Genomic DNA, 23,864 nt, shown 5'->3' on the forward strand with positions numbered 1-23,864 from the left:
CCTCGCTGCTGAACAGAGGAGGGAAGCTGGACCCAGCTCATTACGCTGGAGAATAAAATACAATCACCATGTTCTCAATGTGAACCTGGATTGATTTTTTTTTTCTTAAACACGACCGAATAAGCTTTTTCGCTCCGCTTTTATTCTTCACTCCTTTCCTGCACCCGCGGTGGTCATGTTGCAAACAGTCTGCACGAGTCCTGAGCTACTGGTCCATCAAAACACCAGCGAAAATGAGATCAGTGTCTACAGTCCAGCCCAGGGATCTCCACTGCCTGGAGAAACCGCCAGTCCCAAAAGCTACTGCCAACAGAGCCCAGCCTTGCCAGACTCTGGATTAACCGAATTTAATGTTGCAAGTCCCAAGATTCACCCTTCTCCTTCACGTAAACCTCAAGAGATGTCTGCTCCCACTGGTAAGATCAAATTTTTATTCACATTTTCTATTTTATGTAACACTATTATGCTTCTTTTACAAAACAAAGTACACCGACTTGCAGCTCCTCTTGTGCTAAGCAGAGAGCTGAACTAACAGTGGCACGTACTGAGCTCCTGTGGCAATAATACTGAAGATTTACAGCATGCTCTCCTACTCACATCTTGTTTTCATTTTCTCGTGGACTGCTGCTGGAGTCAGAAATTACTCTGTTTGTAAAGGATGCTCAATATTCCATTATTTCTGTCTATCATTTTGCTGCTCATTTACATGCTGAATTGCAAGTTTCATTCTGAATCCAACAGCAAGTTAATAGATATGACCTGACTTATTAACATTACAATGTTATGTGAAAGTGTGTTTGATGAATCATTGCTTTTGCTGACTTCTTCAATTTCAAGGATACATCTGGGCATGTAATCTGATCTGTCATATAGCGTTTTTACTGTAAAATAGCTTGAAATATAATAATATATTAGCAATTCTGTGTTTGGTTTTTAATAAAGCTTTTGAGAGGCCTTTCAAATACTCTACAAAGACTAAATAATTCATAGCCAAAACAACAGTCTAAAAAGGAATTATTGCCATTTCTAGAGCAGTTTGAGAAATAAAGTGTATTTTTTGAAGTCTCAATGTTTTAACTATTCAGCGATAGATTAAGCATTCAGAAATGTCGGAAATATTAGCACAAAATGACAATTCAAGAGATATTCCAAATGCACCGTTTGCTCCTTGGGATTCAACACCCTTCTGCCAAAGGGGCGTCAGTCTCGTTGCCTGGAGCAGGGAAGAGAAACGCTATCGCGCAGCTAGAAACCGCACCTTGTGTGGCTGCTTTCTGGGCCAATATTGCCTGCTCTGAGACACCCCAAGTTTGGGGCGGTGTGCTGTTCCCATCTGTTGAGCTCCTACCTGCAGGACTTAGCCAGCCAGGCTCCAGCAGCGGCCACAGAGCACAGAGCAGGTTTCAGTCGGTAGGAATATTGGTACAGGCACCCCGTGTTGTACTGGGTGCTGACTGCTCCTGTGGCAGCACCTGCTTGCCCAAGCTGCGTACATCTTAACTTTAGGCTGCTGTTTTGTTTAATCACAAGTGTGTTTTAATCACAAGTGCTGTTCTCTTTCCACATATCACAAGATTAAGACCTTAACTAACGCGATAAAGTTACCATTTTACAATGACAATAGCTGTTACTGAATGCATTCTGTATAAAGATGATCATTCCCAAGGCGGGGGATGACACAGTGTTTCAAAAAAGGTATTTCAAAAGCAATGCATTTAGGCTCCTAATCTGGGCAAGTCTTTCAAATTTGGGGATTTGAGTACAAGATGCAAGAGGACCTAATGCAAACAATTACAGAACAGCTTGTTTTGACAAAGACAAGCTTGTTGGGACAGCTAGAGATATTCTCAACTTTCATTTCACTACAGAAAATCATTGCTTCCCTTTGAATCACATCACGTTGACTTCCAAACACAGCAAGAACCATTGGAGAAAGATGGACATAGCATCACTATCTCATTTCTGAAACAATTCTGGTCCTTATTTTTCCACTGATACCAATACAACAAACCACAGGAAAGGAAACTGCAAAGACAGATTTACTGCAACAGATGAAAACACGAACATGACTAAGAGGGGCAGTAATTTAACCAGTGTTGACATAGTCCCCCAAAGCAACCGTACTCTAAGCCAGTATGGCACCCCTGAGCTGAAGGGCACCAAGAAAAGCTGCCCAAGCCCAAGTCTCAAGACAGTGAGTTTATTTCTTGCGCTTCTGGAAGGTTTAAACCAGAAACATCTGAATAATTTTCCTTCTTTTTCCCAATCATCCATCTCAATTTCCTTCTGCATTGTTACCCTGCCCCTGTTGTCCTCTTTCCAGCTTCACTGGGACATTTACACCTGGGATAGTCTCTTGGCTCAGAACTGGAAGTGCCCCATCACACTAGGGCTCGACAGAGCCTTCATGTGATAATTCACAGTTTAACTTTACTTATGCCTTCAGACTGAAGATCCCACAGCCAGCTTTGGGGAATGGTTTTGTCTTGTTTCTTAATAAAATAATTCCCTTTGTGAGGCCACACAGTCTGTTGTAGCCCAAAAAGCAATGCATTCAAGTAATTGTTAAATAGCATGCAGGCCAGAACTAAGGAACATGTAAGGGAAAATTTCCCATGATTCAGGATGAATATCAGAATCATAGGCCTTCTGTCAGGGTGACCACATCCTCCCACTATTCTATAACAGCTCAGAGAATTACGTTACATTAAGCATCATGTTATGACTTTTCCAGACTCTGGACTTAGCTCTGGTCCCCCTCAGAAGTGCTACATGGGAGTGAGAGTAAAGATGCCAGTACGAGAATTACTGAGGAAAATTCGGCTTTCCAAAGGTCTGGACCCAGCTCACAGCAAGGTGAGGACTCTCGGGTTCGGAAAGGCTGCTCCCGAAATGTAGCATCCTGGTGCTTGCCCATCACACTCCCACTCTGCCGGTGTTCTGGAGCGGTTACACCTACAGCTGCTGCTTCTCCCATGCACCAAGTTAATATTTTTGATGAAGGCAGAGAATATACCAAATTTTAACAGGCTGAGGGCATGGAAATTTCTACATCTACAGTCTCTGCTTTGCAAAGCGCGTTGCACAGAACACAATTTACTTTGCTCATGTTACAATAGTTGCCATTGTTTTGTCTTCTCTTATGTGCAAAGCATCTCCAATCGGGTGGTTTTGTCTCCCCAGGAAACCTCATTAATGAAGATGGAAACCAAAGGATCCTCACGAAAAACAGGTTAGGAAACTCCTCTCTGGTGACAGAGCCTCCTTTTGTAGTGGGCAGATCGCTGCTAGGTACCCAAAGAGCTGGACCACTTTCTCCCGTGGTCAGTCACCTATACTGCTTTCTAGTTCCCCTTAAGTTACAAGAGGAGACTGTGTTGTCTGTTATCTGGGACAACATTTCTGATGAGAGTATCTTCTGTATGTGTCTCCCTCCCACCCATCCCCCGATTCAAAATAGCTTATTTCTTCTTTTCTTTCCAACAGCAAAGAGAAGAGTTCACCCTTATACAGAGAAACAGCTTAGACAGGTATGCATAACACCTTCGACTCTGTGCTGCCAGCCTCCTCAGGCATATTTCATGTTATATCACTGAGTGAGAACAGGACAATTCATGTCTGATTTCCCTCCCCCATCTTCCACCCTCCCCAATTTTGTTGCTCTTTCAGAGCAAGCAGAGCGTTGGGCAAACACTAAAAGGCTTAGAGGACCTTGATATCCTGGTGGAGGTACTGCAGGAAGATCTGAACAAGAGCCAGCTGAAGAAGGAGTCTCTGCATTCCGTGCCCGATGGCTTTTGCCAGGGCTTCTCTGCAGATCTGCAAACCTCTTGGTGGGAAAGTGGAGGAAGCAAGCAGGCAGCTGGTGGCCCGCAGGAAAGACATCACACCTTCACTAAGCCGCATTCGTACTGCTGTCTTAGAGATTCCAACTCAGTATTGCAGGGAGAAGTAGAGACTTCTTTGCACAACGCTCAGAAAAATACGCGAGAGTCGAACTCAGCAGGAATATGCTCAAGGACAAGCGAGAAAGAGAGTGCCTGGTGGGTACAGGATGCACACACGAGTACCCAGGGAGGTTTCCCAAGGCATTCTGCACAGGACACATCTCCACACGTTAACCCATCAGGAGGCTGTTCAGAGGTGCTTCTGGAAGCTCACACAAGCTCTCCAGACTTTGAGGGCTATTTGAAGTCAACCCAAATTTCTCTCACGCAGCAGGATCTTTCTGCCATCTCTTTCTTCCAGTTCCAGCTACACAGGGAAGAAAGTTTACTGAGAAATATCCCAGCGGACAAACTGCTCGCACCTGATGAAAATGGCAACAGGTCTCCAGTTTTCCTATTGAAATACATTGCTTTCTATTTCCTGGGGCATTGCTTGTCCCGAGGCTTTGCTCTAACTTCAGCTGCTAGTTTGGGTCACTTCCGTAGCAAAGGCTTCCATGCTTAATGAGAATCCCAAACTTGTCTCAATACTTCAGCAAATAGTAAGAAAAGATTCCATATGTGCTGTATTGCCATATTACAGCTGACATCATGACAAATTCAGAGTGTTAACAATATTGAAGACTATAGATAATTACTTGCATTATCAGTTGGTAATAAAAAAGGGTGGGATGATTACACCAAAACATACATACGTTGCTAGTCTAGAGCATAAACTTCCTAAGAACTGGGAGCAGCTGATAGAAGGAAAAGAGAACCAAGAAATCCTGGCAGACAAAATCAGCAACTCCATTATTAATATCTCGCCTAAATAAATAAAACTCTTAAATATCCCAAGACTTTGGCATTTGTGAACCTTAACATTTCATGTTTTAAAATACATTCTGTATTTTTTTATATACTTTGGAGTATTTTAACCCCTACTTTATATTTTAATTGCTTAAAACTATGTTCTGTTCCAGGCTGCTGCACAAGGCTGTTGCGCAGGGAAGAAGAGCTCTGACTTACGCTCTTGCACAGAGATTCGCATCCTTAAATAAGATCGATGAGAAGGATGCAGAGAAACGGGTATGGTGCTGACTTACCAAGAATAGGTTTATTTTCTATCACACACAAACATCTTTTAAACCTCAGTCAAGCACCGGGCATCCTTTTGGACAAGGTGTGGCTACTGTCATTGCGAAGAGGGGAAAACAGGAGCAGGGAGGAAGCGATCTGCACAGGCCAAGTACAGGCACAAGTGGGAACAGAACCCAGAGTCCCAGCTCTGCACTTCATTCCCTGACAAGCATTGTTCTTCTAAAACTATTTTTATGGGAAAAATTTAATGAAATATAACAAGGGCAAGTGTAGAGTCTTGAATCTGGGTAGGAACAAGCCCAGGTTCCAGTATAAGTTGGGGAATGACCTATTAGAGAGCAGTGTAGGGGAAAGGGACCTGGGGGTCCTGGGGACAGCAGGGTGACCATGAGCCAGCACTGGGCCCTTGTGGCCAGGAAGCCAATGGGACCTGGGGTGGGTTAGAAGGGGGTGGTCAGTAGGTCAGAGAGGTTCTCCTGCCCCTCTGCTCTGCCCTGGGGAGACCACACCTGGAATCTTGTGTCCAGTTGTGGCCCCTCAGTTCCAGCAGGACAGGGAACTGCTGCAGAGAGTCCAGCGCAGCCACCAAGATGCTGCAGGGAGTGGAGCATCTCCCGTGTGAGGAAAGGCTGAGGGAGCTGGGGCTCTGGAGCTGGACAAGAGGACACTGAGGGGGGACTCATTAATGTTTACAGATATCTAAAGGGTGAGTGTCAGGAGGATGGAGCCAGGCTCTTCTCAGTGACAACCAATGATAGGACAAGGGGTAATGGGTGCAAACTGGAACACAGGAGGTTCCACTGCAATGTGAGAAGAAACTTGTTCTCAGTGAGGGTGGCAGAGCCTGGCCCAGGCTGCCCAGGGAGGTTGTGGAGTCTCCTTCTGTGCAGACATTCCAACCCGCCTGGACACCTTCCTGTGTAACCTCAGCTGGGTGTTCCTGCTCCATGGGGGATTGCACTGGGTGAGCTTTCCAGGGCCCTTCAACCCCTGACATTCTGGGATTCATAAACAGTTCCTCCCATTTTTCTCTTAGACTGCATTACATCTTGCTGCAGAAAAGAACCAACACCTGATGGTGAGTGACCTGATATCCCTAGGAGCGAGTGTCAATGAACAGGACAGCTTGGGGAAAACTCCACTCCACCTATGTGCAGAGAATGGATATTTGAAGGTTTTAGAGGTAAGTTGGTCACTTACATTGTACAAAAAGTTGTGCAAACATAGACCAAACACAGCAAACACATGTTCTCTGGTTTAAAATATGCAAGGGTTTCCTATACCTGAAAATTACCCTTGGTCTGATGTTGTTAAAGTAAGATGGAGCTGGGAAAAGGGGGTATTTTCACACTGCCAAAAATCAGGACTAAAATCAACCTTCTTCATTTCAGGTTTTCAAAAACTGCAAAACCAACGGCATATGTGTGGAAGTGAATCTGACTGACCATTATGGTGAGAGGAAAAGCATAACCATATAAATGCTTAGTGTTGACTCAAAGTTTCAGAATACATATCTTATCTAGGCCAAAGAATGTTCAATTTCATGTTTGAAAATAAAAGGTCTAGGAGGGGAGCCAGTCTCAAGAGTGCACCCCCTTGCAATTAGCCAAGCATGAGCCTGTGGACTCCAGCCAGGCGTTCGGACGCTGGGTTTGATGTTTCTGTGCTCTGTTCTGTCCAGGTTTAACCCCGCTGCACTGTGCCGCTCTTGCCCACACTGTCTTAGCTACGGAATCTCAAAAAACTGACATTGATACTGACATTGGAAGGTTTCTCAGATTACGCAAAGATCAAATTCTTGAGGGCATTCACTGCTTATTACAAATGGGAGGAAAACCCGAGCTGCAGGTGAGGACCAGTAGTGGGCTGTTCACCCCAGCCTTAGATTTTCTTCTTCTTTTGCAATCACAGGTTTCACTGTCATTCGCAGGTACTAAATTCACGACACATTAATACTACGTGTTTAAAAATTGAGGAGAACAGAGAACTCATGTATTTGCTTCAGACTCATAAACCTAAGACTCATAAGCAGAACATTCTTCAAGAGGTAAGTATCTATAGCTACTTTTACACAGGCTCTAGCATTAATACCCAAGAAACAAAACCCCAATACCGAAAAAATAGAAGCTCGAGTGCTTAACAGAGGACTAAGTTTCTAGGGTGCAATTCTGCTCTGTTGAAATAATATTGGCCACAGATCCCAGGATTCTTGTCTGAGATTAAGCAAATATTCATTGTTTTAAAGTTACAGCCCTTTTACCTTTTCTGTGGTCTTTTTGTCAAGTAAGAGTTCTCACCAGCGTACATGTACGGAAACCAATAACGCAATAAGATTTCAATTAGAATTGCAGACTTAACGACACATTTGAAGCCATTTAGGAAGATTTTGTTCACAGTTATGTTCTGTAGGAGAGATAAAACACAGTAGAAGGAATAATTTCAATCCAGCTCTTTACTGACTGAACGGTTAAACATGCCGCCCTCTCCAGGCTTATGGTAAGGGGATGAATCTATGCTTTGCATGTCAAAACCAGCGCAACCTCTCGACACAAAGCCTGGGTCACTGTTAATGCTGGAAATTCACTTTTTCCCTTTCTTCCTCTGTGTAGAGTTACAGTTGGCTGGATGCTCCAAGAAAAACGCCCAGTCCGTCATCATCAGATAACTTCTCTGAACCTTTTTCCATGTCATCTTCAGACCACTTTGACATCACTCCTAAAGGTATTTCATGGTGGGAAATGGATTTTGCCTAGTCAGGGTCTTTAACTCCACAGCTGTAATGCAGCAGCTGGCTCCAGTGCCTTCCCTGCGTTGCTATAGAACATGTGGAACTGATGGAAGCAAAAACGGCCAGTGATTAATAACAGACTTTGGATTAACTCCAGAGTTCCGCACAGAATCTCCTTTGCTTGTAAAACTCCTTACTCATCCAAAACCAAGTGGAAAATAGGGCAATAAATAAGTGGCATAAGAAGGAACACTCAGCACATAGATTGAGCTGAATATTTGTTGGTTTATTCCCTTCCAGGGAAACGCTGATAAGGCTCCTTATCTGCATCTCATGGTCCGTGTGCCGCAGCTGTTGCTGAAGAAGAGAGCGAACAGAGAGCAAAAGTCTTCAAATGTATTATAGCTTGAACTGACTGTTGAAAATGTCTCCTCAGTGCCCAGAATTAGAGAGTAAACCCGTAATTGGGAAAACCCTTGAGCCAGGTTTCAACAGTGTTAAGCACTCGGTGTTAGATGCTCCAGTAAATGAATAGGTCTTAATTTTCTCACAGAGCTGAGCACCCATACTTCTCTTCTGAAGTCTGTTTAAGCCGTACATGTTCTTGTTCTATGTTCTAAAGCTTTGACAATTTTAACACATGGGCTATGGGAACCCAGAAACTGATGAGCTATATTTAATATTTCCTTCAGTCCTGCCCTTTATGCAATCAGAATTTGCCACCAATAATAGATTGTAGGTGAAGTCTGGGTCAGAAAGCGTTTTGAATCAGTTCTTTTCACCCCGAGTGATCCAACAGACTAATATACCTTTATAAAATTTAAGTATATAACAAAACTTTACAAAAAGCACTTTTTATACTAAGCAATTTTGCAAGTTAGAAAGATGACAAGGAGCTTAAATCATTCTGTGCTGCCACGTATCCAAGTATTCAACAGAATTCCTAGAAACTAGACAATTATTGCCCCCCCAACCCCATCTTTCCAGACTTAGTGTCATTTTATTTTAACTTCTGATTGTGAATTAGCTGGTTTCTATGAAACTTCCCTGTTTGCTACATATGGAGCAATCTACATTTACATAACCTACACAATGACTGATCCAGCAATCATCTCGCGTATGTACCTCCCGTTGAACTAAATGGGAGATTTTTCACGTGGAACCATTGCGGGATCTGGTATTAAGTACTCAGAATGTTTGGGGAATGTGTTTTAAATGAATCCTTTGTGTTTTCTTCTTGTAAAAAAGGTTACTTTCCTCTTAGTGGATATCCTTAAGTGTTAAGCTCCAAGAGCTACATTGCACAACGTGAACTATGCTTTACTGAAAAGTGACAGTGTTTAAGTTAATTCCACTGGGATTTGGGTCATATCCTATGTTTCTTATGCCCTGAACAGCTAAACAGTGTTCTGTATTCTCTCTAGTCTGAATGAGACATGATACTTTAATACTTTTAAGTATTTTATTAAAAAAAAAAAATATATAGTTATTCACTTGCTGACTTGTATAACACTATGAAACATTCATCCACCTCCTTCCATAGACACCCATTGTTTTAATTATGTGAAATCTTTTATTTTTCCTTTTCCATCCCAGGTTTTACTTGGCAATACAAATACTTCCCTCTCTGATGATTTTTCTCTGTCCCTCCCACCACTTCTCATTCATCCTTCACGTTTACATTTTAACTCACGTTTGCGCTCACAGAACTTGCTATTCATTTGAAGAGAATTAATGAGGATCTTCTAGGTTACTCAGCTTCCATTTGTGCGATTTAAGGATCAGATCCAACACACATTGGAGTTCAAGACTCCTTACGTGCAGTGAAAACTGACCGAGAAATTCCACATCACGTACAGAACGAAGGAGGAAGCAGGATGGAGAACAAATAGACAAGTGCATCAATAAGCATCCTCAGTAAAGAAAAATGAATTTGACCACTGGATACCTTAAAAAGAATTTGAAAAGCAGTGTAGAATACTATAACAATATAATACTAATCAAGCTATTTTAGTCACATGGAAACCATTCGGATGAAAGGACAGGAATCTTAAGCTATTAGTATGTATCATTTAGTCAATATACTCAAAGCTGAACTAGCTTGTAAAGTATATTCTACAAGAGTTATGTATTAATTGCATTGACGTTAGTAGGTGCGCTTTACGTTGTTCTATTGTTCCTTCTTGTCAATAAATATATTACTTTGTGCAGTATGTAACGATCATTTGTATGTACTGGTATAGCCATAGGATGCTCACAACAGGAGTGACTGTCATGAGAAGAGAAAATTAAGCAGATTTTAAAAGCTGACGAGTATGTAAAAGGTTGACAACCAGTGACAGGACAAGGGGCAATGGGTGCAAACTGGAACACAGGAGGTTCCACTTAAATTTGAGAAGAAACTTCTTCCCGGTGAGGGTGGCAGAGCCTGGCCCAGGCTGCCCAGGGGGTTGTGGAGTCTCCTTCTCTGCAGACATTCCAACCCGCCTGGACACCTTCCTGTGTAACCTCAGCTGGGTGTTCCTGCTCCATGGGGGGATTGCACTGGATGAGCTTTCCAGGGCCCTTCAACCCCTGACACTCTGGGATTCTGTGATCCAAATCTGGAGAGATCTGATTGATTTCCAACCCTGTTGCCCCAGTCTGGTATCACACAAGACTGACCTCAGCACAAAATCCACCTTCTGCTTTGTTTGTATCCTCCAAAATGTGTCCTTGAAATGATTATTTACTGCATATACACCGTTATTGCATCAAACACTCCCTGAGGCTGCTGCATTTTGCTTAAAGACACTATAATCTCTGAGATTCCAAAAGCTTCACTGAGAAGCACATGAACTGTTGCCCACTAAAACAGATGTTAAACAGAGAACAATGCCATGATTCGAAGTAAAACATAAGAAAACCAATTACATTTTAAAAAATCCTTCTAAAACACAAACAGCAATAATTCAATCTTCTATGAGGAACCGAAAAAAAAACACCCGGGGGGAGGCTTTACCCTGAAGAAAACCTTCCAATGCCCTTTTGAGAACGTGGAGCAACGTCTGCCATTCAAAAAGAAACACTGACATTTCCTCTACACTGCTGTGCATCCCATTTCCCCGTAATTCCGCACGATGACAACAGGGCTGAACTGCAGGCAGGGCTGGGAGAGCCAAGTTTCCGAGCCAAGCGGGAGGGAGAGGCTGCTGTTGGCTGATTATAGAACAGTCTCGCCCATCAAGTCTTATTTTCCTGCTTGCTTTGTGGCTAGAGAAACTTGGAAAGCAACCGATTCAATTTAAAACATGTTTCTGCAGCTGTGCTGAACAGTACAGATGAAAAACTTAGAGAAGGGAGTCCCACTAACCGAAAAAATGGAGCGTTTCAAGTACTTTGGGGAGCAGATGCTTCATCAGTCTGTTTACCCAAAAGATTCACTTGTCCTGAGGATAAGCATGGCATGCAGCTTAGCATTTAGGATCAGGCCTAAAGAAGTCCCTTCTATCTTGAGAGTTCAAGCAGGCTTGAGTTTGAGGCATCCCTGCTTGTCCTAGTTAGACCAGGCTCATTTTTCTGGATGTAACGACATCTCCAAACGCAAATACTGAAATGTGTGTGGTGCGATAAGTACACGCAGAAATCCCACCGTTACCTCCGTGACGAGAATAAACACAGAATAAATACTTCAGATCTAAAGGAAAGCACGCAGCATGGATTAATACAAAAATGTAGTGGCAGATTTTAAAGATTAAGGTTGGCTTGCGTTTGCTTTGTTTTAAATAAAGCCCTCTAGATACCTTTGCTGCTGCTGAGTAACTAGTTTTTGAATCCTTCACAATCCTTCTAGAAAGGTATTCACAGCTAATTGTTCGCTAGCGGCACAGACATACAATAACCTGCCTTCAAAGGTCTACACAAAGACCAAAAAAAGACCAATTTCCAGCCTCACAAACCCTGAGACTTAAAGCATTTTAAGGTCCACAAAACACAGCCCCTTAAAACTTCGGTTTCCGTTTTCTTTAGGCTCTTACGCATCTCTTCTGCTCCTTCCATAAAGCTTCCTTAGGGAGCAAAAGGTACATTTACTCCTCTACTCAGGCCATGATGAAATCAGATTTCATTTAAGCAAGAAATATCTGCCTGCCAGAAAGACTCCCGGAAACACCAGCGAACAGAAATTCATCCCCCAGCTGTTTAGGTAGTTGGGCAGTTTCTGATTTCATTTTCTAGTGCTTCCAGGTGTATGTGTTTTGACTCCTAGTTAACGTGACCTTTCCATTTCACTGGAATTATTACTCACACACAAAGGCAATCCCTTTTCTGATATATAAAAAAGATAAGCTTCTGCAGAACCCAGCAGTTCTTTGGGTTCACAGCCAAACAGTGTTTGCTAAAGTGAAGCACGTACACTATTAAAGTCCATCTTGGTGACACTTATGTATGTAACAGAGGTCATTTTAATAGTGGATTTGCAGACTATTTCCCATAAAATACTTGTCTATTGTAAAACAAAAACCTCAGCTACATTCTCTTACAGATCAAAAAACCCTTTGTGTTTTAATTCCCTGAGGAAGAAAAGACCATGCACTGCTATATTCCCCACATTACCTCCCCTCCTAGAACCAGAGCTCAGCTACATAGATGCTAATTTATATCCTCAGGGTTTTAATCCATCCAGTTATAAAACATTACTAGTGCAAAAATACAGCTACAGAGTTGAAAGAAAAAAGACCTGGCAACTTCCAGTCTCTGCATCGCTGGGAATTGAAAAAGAATCTGAACTTTGTCCTATATCCTTGTTTAAATGTAAATTATTATTCAGATGGCTTTTCAGGATTATCCCAGAACAACCAGCGTTCAGGTTTGAGTGGTGTTTTGGTTTTAATTCCAACACAGCAATCCAAAACCAAAGTAGAAAGCAGTAAACAGCGAAGAATGAAGAGAAATAAATCATGGAAACAAGCAGGAAAATAGAATTAGACTCTTCCACACGTTGCATCACTTTTGCCACTCCAGTTCAGCGTTTGTTCTTCTGAAGGTGACAAATAACGCTACACATCTCCAGGCTGTGCTATCCCATGCTTGTATTCTACGAGGAGAAGATCCCTTCCTTTTTGGCAGGGATTTGGTCCATTTTGGGAGGGGCAGGGCTAAAAGGAAAAGGAAAGGGTTCAAGGTAACTTGCAGTTTTTAGACCAGTAAGTTCTCCGAGAGTCACTTGTGGGTAATGCCACCAAAAAGACATCAAAACTACCTTGGCTTGGCACCAGCCATCCCTGCCCAGCCTTTCCCTGGAAGCCTTCAATACTATTGCAGCATTTGCGTAAGCTGCTCTTCAGAAAACTCATACGATTGTAAACCAAGTGCTATGTAAAGGTAACTGGCCTTTTCTTTGCAGAGTCGAAGGCTACTGTGAACACTGTTCGGAGAATTAAGTTTACACGGAAAAAAATAACAACATGGCAAAAGTGTGGGGTAGGTTGGTCAAATATTTGCGGAACGTCATCTAGCACCTGTGGTGGTGTGAACACAGCCTTCCCTTGGTTAGAAACATATTTTCAGCTTTACAGAGAAATAAAAATCAATTTTCCTTGCCTCCCTTACTAAATATGAGTCTTGCAAGCGTATTAGTACCTATTTATTCAGATACCATGCGATCAAAATAACAAATAGTTCTCAAAGCCCAGTGCCCAGGAAGACAAATGGCTAACAACGATGTGCTGCTTGTAACATAAATCTGTGTGGCACAGAATGACACCACCAGGCAATAAGTTCAGTGAGAGGGGAAAAGTAGCACTCCCAACCAAAATAATGACATGAGTTAAAAACCTGTGTGCGTGCCAGGGATGTTTTTCCAAATTCCATAGCAGAGAAGAACAGCAAGAGGCTGCTTTGCTTTCATCAGGAGCTATACGAAAAGCTGAGTAATCTCTGATTTCTGCGTTCAATACTACCGTGCTTTTAGAAGCTATTTATCCAATAGCCTGCTCATTTTTCTATCTTCTTTACAAAATAAATAGAAAAAAAATGGAGTTTCTTGTACTTAGTCTCTCCCTCTTTTTTCTGTGCTTTTGCTGGACTGAAAAGTTGAGAGAGGCAATGACTAAAGGGTCACCATGTCAGCCAGGCCTTTGAGAATGACTCAGGTACTAATTCTTGGTCTTGATTACAGTCATGAGACATTTATGGGGTTATTAAATTCCAATCCCTAGCTGGGAAATGACAGCTTGACAGAGAGAGCAACACCGTATGTCAGTTCTGTGGAAAAAGGAAGTTGTGTATCTGCCTATAACTGAGCAATCACTAACCTGACACTCAACGGGGAAAAAGCAATCACAAGCTATTTATTCTAGATCCATCACCACTGGGCACCAGTTTGTGTAGCAAATAGCGGTCAGATACACCACTATAAAGAGATGTGCATTGACACCTCTCTGGGAAAGGAGTTGAAAGTACATTTCTGTGTGATCCTTCCAGCTCCTACAAAGAAGAAGAAATGGCTGCCCTTAATTTGGCAATTACCAGAATTTACTAGGTGTGCTCTAAGACTAGGCACCAAAGCAAAGCCCTGCAGGGGACAGGAGAGTAGGCAGGATCACAGCTAGTTCCTGCATTCCAATCTGTTCCAGGCAGGACCTATGCACAGGATTCCTCCTATGGGGGCAATTCCAGGCATGCTCAGAGACAGAGATCTCTGTGCTTGGGGAATGCAAACTCAAACAAGGAGGGGAGTTCAGGCACTTCCAGCATTAGGCAGCCACTGAGTGGGAATGCTTTGGATTGTAATTTCAACTGCAGGCAATTCAGAACTAAGTAAATCCTACTTTAAGAGACAAACTGCTTTAGTGGATACCCTCTTACACATTCCCCATGAACACTGCCAATTCAGATGCAGTCCTAACTTTTGAAAATTAAAATAATAAAATAAATCTTCTCTCTGCATGCCCCTCTCTCGCTTCCCACTTTTTCCAGGCTGACTAGCCAGTGGAACAATGACTGCCATTCAAAACACATCTGGAATCCACTCATTTATTGCATCCCTAGAAAGCCCACCCAACTACAGCTCTTTGAACTGGTAGTTGTGTGGAAGATCTTGAAATAAAATGTGCATTTACTAGAGGCACAGAAAGTACAAAGAGGGGACGGGAACGGGAAATGTCATCCAGAAATACTCTTGAATATTTGATTTCATATTTCACAAGAAAATGTGCTAGATATACAAAACTTCCTTCATGATACGCGCAGGTAGGGGGCTGGGATATGTGCCTTTTAAACTGCTCATCGGTGTAAGCTGTGGCATTAACTCCCCTTCCGCTTGATAAATCTGTTTCTTACGTGCCGTCGGGAAGTTTATCGGTTCCTCGTCCACATGGGGAATAGCTGGGAGAGTTTTATGGCAAAGCGAAGGAGGGGAAGCAGCGCGGTGCGGCGGAGCCCGGCCGCCCTCTGCCGAGCGAGCGCAGCCCCAGCCCGGCCGCCCTCTGCCGAGCGAGCGCAGCCCCAGCCCGGCCGCCCTCTGCCGAGCGAGCGCAGCCCCAGCCCGGCCGCCCTCTGCCGTGCGAGCGCAGCCCCAGCCCGGCCGCCCTCTGCCGTGCGAGCGCAGCCCCAGCCCGGCCGCCCTCTGCCGTGCGAGCGCAGCCCCAGCCCGGCCGCCCTCTGCCGAGCGAGCGCAGCCCCAGCCCGGCCGCCCTCTGCCGAGCGAGCGCAGCCCCAGCCCGGCCGCCCTCTGCCGAGCGAGCGCCGCCCGGCGCGCAGCCCCAGCCCGGCTCCCCCGCGGGGGCTCAGGAGCATCGACTGGTTTTGCCGCCTTTAAAACCCCCGCGGAGAACGGAAAAAAGCAGAGAGCGTTCAAAAGCAGGTCCCTGAAGTGCATTCTGGGATCTGCCACGGGTCTCTGTGAGGAACGTTTAACCAAAACCTGCTGTTTTTACATCACTGAGGACCTGGCAGCTGAGCACAGCAGACAAGACCCCAAGGGACATCAGACTCTGAATCCCTAACGTAAAACACAGTCCTTTCCCGGAATATATACTGATACCTGTATGCATACTGATACCTGTATTTACAAGTTAATTTAGGGCACGTGTAGCCAAAGTACAAGGAATCCACACCTTAAATAGATTGATAAGGGGAAGGGTATTGTGTTTGTTGGAATAGTCTGTAAACCCTGAAGTACCAACCAATGGGGAACAGGGGAGGGGAATTGTGGCTGGGATTTGGGGGATATAAGCAGGGGGTTTTTGCCCTATTAGGTGTCCCTGCCTTTAGGTACAACACCTGCTCTTGTAAAATTATTATTAAAATATGCTTTGCTGAGAGATCCTGCCCAGGCCTATTATATTTGCAAAATAATTGTTTCCTACATCTCGAAAAGCTCAGAGGACAAACCAGCCATGGATAATTATGTTGCAGTGTCTGCTCTACAAAAAGACAACAATTGCTCAACCGTTTTTTGTTTTATACGCATCAGAAACTATGCAGCCTATCCCCAAAATAAAAGACAGCATATCCCATGCTAACTGACAATCCCTTACGGTAAATCAGGATTCACGGACTTTGAAAAATCACGGCTGTTGTAGGGACCTTGAGAACTTCAGATTACAAAGTACGGTAGCAAGTTGTCTACAGTCCTAAATAACCACGTCTGTGTGCTGCAACAGTTATATTTCATATGTCAAGTCTTTAGATTGGATAGAGTATAGCTTCTGTTGTATGAGCTCTAGGGGAGTACAATAGGCTCAGATAACTTCCATAAATATTTTACACAAATACGTTAGCATGTTTTAACTTCCACTGGCCATAAAATATTCAGTGACTGAAAGGAAACCTCTTTATGCACGTCTGTCACTTACCCACATTTGGCAATCGGTGCCACTCAGTGCAACAGATAAATGACCCTCTTCTTGTTTGTTTTCTCTATATTTTCAAGCTTCCCTTGTGACAATGGGGAACTACAATTTGAAAATGATGAGGACTGTCCAAGTGGAATTTACTGCAAAAGAAGAGAACAGAAGCTGCCTATTTGTCCAGCAGGTATTTGTAGATGATTTACCAGGGATTGTTAGTGTCTTCAGAATGCTTCTCACTCACACACTGCTCAATAAAAACACAGTCAGACTTCAATTTTGCTGGATGCTACAGGAGCTTTTAGATAATCAATTTGACTTGCTGAAATTCATATTGTAAAAGGTAAGCAAGCGTAAGTAACAAGTATAGAGCATTCAATTTTATTGTAATAAGATTCAGGTATCAGAAGACTTCATTTCCGTACTACATAGGAAAACAGTATTGAAATGCGGAATATTTTTAGTGAAGCAAGATTCATTTAACTAATTGAGGTATTATGACATAAATAAGCTACAATATTTAGACCGGAAAAAGACTAACTTGGTCTGATCTACATAGTACAGCTGCATTATATTTAAAAGAAATATTGACGAGCATTTCTGTTGTTGTTCCCAGGCTTTTTCTGCCCCAGAGGAAGCAGCGCACCAGTGCCGTGTCCGCCGGGGACTTTCCGTTCGGAAGGAGCAGCGCTGATAGCGCCCGGCTGCTTGACGTGCCCCGTGGATTTCTTTAACCCCCTGCCCGGCCAAAAAGCGTGTCTGCCCTGCGGCTCGGAGGCCACGCAGCCTGCAGAAGGGCAGGAAACATGCGTCTGTCTTGGGAAAGGTCAGGTGTTTCAGGTACAGGAGAGACCCAAGAAAGCTGTTCGGTCTTAACGCACGTCAGCATCACTTCATGCTTTGTTCTTCATTCTCTTTTCCTCGCCCGCACCGCCCTACTCAGTCTCTATTTAGTGCCGATAGCCTTCGCTCCTACACCTCACTTCCAATTACACAGACACACAGGGAGGGGGATGGGGACACTGGATCTACATATGTTCTGGGTTTCTTCAGGGTGACATCAACCGCTTTGCTGGTAGGTAAAGGGTATGTGTACGGACATTAAGGTTCCATCTGATCTTGGTCACAAGGGAGCAAGGTACAGAACAGTATCTGCGTGAGACCACAGGTTCCTAAGCAAATATCTGGTTTTCCTTCCAGCCTCGCGACGCTCACTGCACATGCCTGCCGGGTTACCGGAGGTCCTTAGGTGATGGAAGACATTGTGTCAGACAATCATACGATATCTGTCGAGATTCAGCCTCCCGAAATCAGGAAGGACAGTGTTTAAGCAAGAAAGGATGGGTTCATTATTGCTCAGAGAAGGTATTTCCATTTTTGCTTTTGTTAAATCCAAAGACCAAGCAGAAACTGCCCTAAAAGCAGACTCCCAAACTCTTTCTTCAGAAGGCACAGATGTCACAGCGACCAAGCGTTATTAGTGTTTTCACAGGAGGCTCTGCCTCTTCTTCAACCTGAAATAGGAAGCCCAGATCTCCTTTCTTGCGTAAGGAACACCTGGACATTACTTGTATGACTATGATACTCCTTTGTGTTCCCCTCTGCAGGTTTGTACTGTCCCCAGAGACTATCAAGGCTACGACAAGGTTCTCGGCCTCTGCATTTGTCAGACTGACAGTCTGGAGAGCGTGTGCAACTCTCAGTGTAGGAGACAACAACAAGACACTCTGCAGGTCACCTGTACAGGGAAAACTGCTCAGCTGTTTATCACTTACAGAAATGGGAGCAAGGTAAACGCTGCAATTATTTTCACAGCCTACCCATTTTTGCTGTGCTTTCAGTGACCTTCTACCCAAAGAAAACCCTCATTCCTTTGCTTTTTCTTAGAAAATTATAGAAAGCAACAGGCAAAGCCCCCAAAGACTATTCTGTTGTATGCATAGCATATTTCTGTACCTGGTCTTACATTGCAACTGTGCAAAAAATTAATGTAAAACACAATCTGAACTCTTCTTCTATTAGACTGCTGTTTCCTTAGGAGAATTAAGAACAGTCCTACTAAGACCATACTTCTCGTTAAAAGATATCTGCACTTCAGAACAAAGCAAAGACACCCATCCAACATACATCGTGGAAATGAGCGGTAAGGGAAAGAATAACCAGAGCTACAGTATTATCTGGGTATTAAATGGGTTTTACATACAACAAGCTTTTCCATTGTATTTGTAACACAAACAATAAGAAATCTTGATGCTTATATCCTGATAGTACGAAGTAATACAACTCCATCACCATGCAAAATTCATGCCACTCAGTCCTAGAACATCAATCTAATATCTGTATATTTCCAATATTACAGAAAAGGACAGATATTCAGCGACATTCCCCCCCTCCCCAGTTCCCTACGTTGCGATAAACAGAGTTGAAAGATATCTTTGCTTGTGAATAACTCTTTTCTCAGGTCCTAGCGATTTTAATGTACTTTTACTAAGTAAAATCAGCTAAACAACTATTTTTTCCAGGATTCCACAACCAAACCACAGGCCAATAGCACTATTTGCACAACCGCGCGAAAACCTAGTAACAAAAATAGGAGACAATCATTTGCCTGTGGTACCTTTGCCCAGTTTCATTAACTTCAGTCCAGTTAAACCAGTTACTACATAGGAAACACGTCTTGCAACACAAAGCAAACCCCAGACACTCTGAATAAGGCCCAAGCATCTCAAAGCACTGTCCCAGAGTAACGTACTAAAAAAGTTTACACTTTTAGATTTTGTAAGTCTTACTTGGGGTCTTCGGTGAGCTGATACTGCATGAAGTAGGAGGAAAACCAAAGTCCAACATACTGAAAACCAGAAGTGACCAATGCTTTCTATACCACTCCAGGGAAAGGATTTTTGGGGGTGTATAATCCCGACCCACAACTGCTTTACAGTTTCATCATGCTAAATGAGGCTTCATCACATCGTGAAAATAGGGCTCCTTCAGCAACAGCTCCAGGTAAGCTCTCCTGTAAAAAGTCCTCCTGCAAAGCATGTCTTTAATATAACTGCTCTGAGAATTAATTGTGCTTTGCCACATCAACCACCTGCAGTACCAATAGGACAACATTTAAATCAAACAGGCCTCACCATCCTCGCATTCCTGAAGGAGCTGTTTACACCAAGCATAGTGAAGTCAAACAAAAAGCTTTACCTTCTGCACACTGCAAGTCAGAACCTCCACAGCCCAAACCCACAGGTCAGCAGAACACTTGTCCTTGGCTGCTCCTTTGGCTGGGGCAACGAGGAACAGCTGTGGGCAACTGCCAAGTGCCTACAGCTGTGTGCAGATTATAGGGCACACAGCCCCCCGTGCTGCTGCCACCACCATGGCCACAGGTGTGCAGGGAGGACAGAGCCCAGAAACAACTATCAGACCTGAGCTTCTCTCATTTCCCCGCACATCTCTCCTTTGGCTTAGTAGTCCTGATCTGTAGATCATTCTTCAGGTTTAGCTCATTCTTCAGGTCTAACCTACGCCATCCTCTCCTTAGCTTTGGGCATTTCAGGCCACTTCCTTATTATTCCTCCCATTATTCCTCTTGGAGAGCAGGACTTGAGTCCCTCTTTAGTGTCTGCAGAGATCTTTTCAAACCTGCGAGCAAGCCAAATCCCACTTAAAATAAAGGGAACAGATCCCTTATAAAGGCTGCCCATTTTGCGAGAAGCGCTTCTTCTTTATCAGATGCACCTCAGCAGAGTTGTTGCAAAGAAACCCCAAGAAAATGTGGTGCACAATGATCCAATGTCAGGAAATGCCAGTGGTGTGTTTGCATGCTGTCTTGACAATAAACTTTATTCTAGAAACCAAATTTGTGTGTATAACCCTTAGTCATAAAGATGAAAAGGAAATACTATATCCTGCAGTTGTTCTGCAGGCAGAAAATTATCAGTAATGATCCAAATCTAATGAGGTCTGTGCTTTTACAGTTAAGCCTGACCATGGAGAACGTGGGTCTTCCTGGGTACAAAGCCTGAGTCCTTCAAACTCCACATCAAAATTAATGGTTACCGGCATCTTAAATCCTACCGCATGCATTAATGTTAACGTTACCATCATGTTCATTGTCTCCAAGGAGCATTACCCAGTTTACGATGTGTAAGTACAAATGGTGAACTAGAATAACTTAGCTAATACGCTTTCACAGAAGTTATGGAGAATAAGGCTGATCCTCAGTTATTTAGTGCTATGGATGAACCTTGGGTGACAATTATGCCGTCATGAATCTATGTTGTAATTGTGAACCTCCACAGAAAAGGGGTAGTGACAAGAACTGATTTGTAAACTTTTGCTCCTAGGAACAACCTGTACAACACAAATGCTGAATTTGACTGGGGAGACTTTCGAAGCCTCAGAGAGGAAGTAAGCCAGGCCTCCCAAAAACTCCTCTTCTTCTTCCAGTTCCGGTACGCCGGTACCTATGTGCTACGGCTGGGTAGCAATCCACACAAAAAGATGGTTTGTATCAAGGATTCCTCTCTTTGCATCTGCAATGATCCTCTTAGCAAAGCATGTCTTGTTCCATATGACGTGACTGGCGTTTCTATTTCTGCTCATTTATGAAGTACGTTAGGGTCATGCCGCTTGGAGGACAGTGCTATGAAGAGGGGCCGTTCTTCCCCACGACGCCTCGATATGCTGTACAGGTGGGCATTGCAAAGAAGCCAGACCTCCTCCTGAAACCGGACTGGACAGCAATCACTGGAGTCATCACAGGACTTCTGGCATTGCTTATTGCATCTGTGCTATTGACAGTAAGTAATGATCACCCAAAATTTCTTTTTAGAGGATATTAAAGTTGAAAATCAGAATAAATTGCAACTCAACTTTATGTTTTATATATGGTGTAAAATGCAACTCTATGAATTCATCCAGCATCACTGAAGCCTCAGTATATTTAGCTATTATTTAGGCCACTTAGAGACACTCAAGTTATAGGTGAATTTAATTTCTGTTTTCTGAGTCATTAGATTGAACCGTAATAAAATTCTTTGCAACTCACAACTCTTAGGGAAGGAATGAACTCACCAGTGCAATGATGTAGATGTAGGTGTAGATGTAGATAAATCCTGGAAAACCATTATAAAGAACTATCAGTCATGAAGAAGTTTCTCCAGCGCTCGTTCATGTGATGTTCAGTTTTCACTCCTTATTCAGACAAAAGTCCCGGTGACCATAACACACCTGAGCTCAGAGGTGCTGGTTCACAATTAAAAGAAGAGATGACCCTTCAGACTGTTAATCTCCCAACCAACCATTCCTTTATGTTTCTAATGTGTTTGAAATCAACAGGCTTTTTCTGCAACCAGACTACTGAGGTAAAGATAGAAAGTGTAATTTATTCATCCAGCACATCCAAACAACAGATAATTATACTTCCTTGCCCTTGGTTTCAGCTTTATCCGCTGGGATTAATAATTCTTCTGTTTTAGAACAGATCACTTAATGATGTATTTAGAAAACCAGCCCTCCGGGGCTTTGACTAACGGGTGATGATGCATCTTGCTTGTTGAGTGAATAATGTGTGAATCACGTAATAGAACATGTCAAAATAAGGAAAGGAACTGATTTGTTTCATTGTGTGGTGCTTTGCAGCTCCTTTGCCAGGGACCTCGCTGGTCACAAAGAGGCACCACCTGCCCCGCATTTCGCAGGCAGCAGCTGAACTATAATCTGGACAGCTATTGCTCCAAAGCATCAACAGTGTTTTCCATTAAAAAACGTCACCCCTTGTTGCAGAACAAACATAGTATGGATGGTGACACCGAGGGAACAGGTGAGATAACAGAAACACTGAACAACAGTGGGTCTACCTGCTAATTGCATATAATGAAGCCAGAATTCCACATTTAGCAACGTGCAATTGCCGCTAAGTTCAGTGAATTACATGTATTCTTTGCCTTAAAAACAGTCATAAATGGAAAAACAAAAGCAAAAAAAGCACCATGAAAACAAAAATAAAAACCCAACCAACCAAAACGCAACCAACCAGACAATAACCAACAGACACCACAACCTAATACATGAATATTCATGTTTCAGCCCGCTTCCTGCAAAAGGGTGATATTTGGGAGCCTGAAGAACAGATAGACCTTGAGTCATTTAATACCAATGTTTTCTTCGAACTTTTGCTGAGACAGTCTCTGTCTGTCACAACCAAACTGGGCCACTTCAAGGATGAGGTAAACTGTGTTCTGTGTTATGCAGAAAGCCTAAAACAAGTAACTTCACTCATTATCATTGTTTCATTTGGCTGTTAGGAACATGCTTTATGTCAGCTTTCATCCTTCTAGAACACTAAATGCTTATATATATCTCTGTTCTTAAGCATGTTGTTTATAGCATGTAATGCGGGAGGAAGAATCGTGATCTTAGGGCAGAACATTTTGGTTTTCTTATCGTACTGCACTGAACCAACACCATTTTCGGAGGGTGGCTTCATCTTCCAGTTTTCGTCTGTAAAACGAGAACAATATGGGTTTCCTAGTGAAACAGCTGAGTGCTGTAGGTTAAATTGGGGAGAGATGGAGATGAATCAGTGAATACACAGTGACACAGATCTGGAGCCTCATTCTGTTATTTGAAATGGATAATAACCTCTCAGCTGCAATCCATGGGATTGCATTCCGCAGCCCTAATGATGAGTCTGCCTGTAATATACTCATGTAGCTTCATTTGTGGGTTAAAGGACAGCAGAGGGCCTTACAGCATGCGGTTAACAAACGAGTAGTCTGGGGAAATCACCATATCCTAGATCGGAGATGTGTTTTAATTACATGGGGAGGCATCCATTTGGAGGAGAGACTTCACCCTCTCCCAATTATCTCTTATAGTCCTGTTTTTTCCCCCACCTCAGGTAAAAACTATGTATCAGGAGCTTACAAGAGAGATATCTTCAATGAAAGACCTTTGGATGAAGACACTGAGCATCCCGGATGAGACAGGGGCCTGTGAGACTTACTTAAACCCAAAACAGCAGGTGGAGCTCAGTTCAGCAACAATTACACATGGAAAAACAAAGGAAATTCTCAGTAGCCTCTTCTCATAATTTTAGGCATAATCATAGGCATGTAAAGGCTCATTTTTAGAATTGTAGACATTTTATAGGCTGTAAAACAACTAAAACTGTACTTGTTTTTATTGTTACAAAAGTTCCAAGAACAAAATGATTTCATGTTTTGAAAACAGAAATACACTCTTTGTCTCACTTGGCAAAAGGTGTGTGCTGCACAG

The 23,864-nt window shown here is 43.1% G+C and overlaps 1 protein-coding gene across 1 annotated transcript; it reads left to right on the forward strand.

Annotated features, from left to right (window-relative positions):
* Nucleotides 1-175: 175 nt before the first annotated feature.
* Nucleotides 176-23,570, forward strand: LOC309448679 (uncharacterized protein; the record flags this gene model as incomplete). The annotated part of the gene is made up of 13 exons (XM_082070408.1): nt 176-416; nt 2,735-2,856; nt 3,184-3,232; nt 3,487-3,530; nt 3,670-4,328; nt 4,910-5,015; nt 6,064-6,210; nt 6,419-6,479; nt 6,709-6,875; nt 6,958-7,074; nt 7,637-7,758; nt 20,930-21,045; nt 23,488-23,570. The coding sequence occupies 13 exons, from the start codon at nt 176-178 to the stop codon at nt 23,568-23,570; spliced, it is 2,034 nt and encodes a 677-aa protein (XP_081926534.1).
* Between the last annotated feature and the right edge of the window lie 294 nt (nt 23,571-23,864).

This window comes from Streptopelia decaocto, assembly GCF_964273445.1.
Source record: "Streptopelia decaocto genome assembly, chromosome: 21".
NCBI classification, from domain to species: Eukaryota; Metazoa; Chordata; class Aves; order Columbiformes; family Columbidae; genus Streptopelia; species Streptopelia decaocto.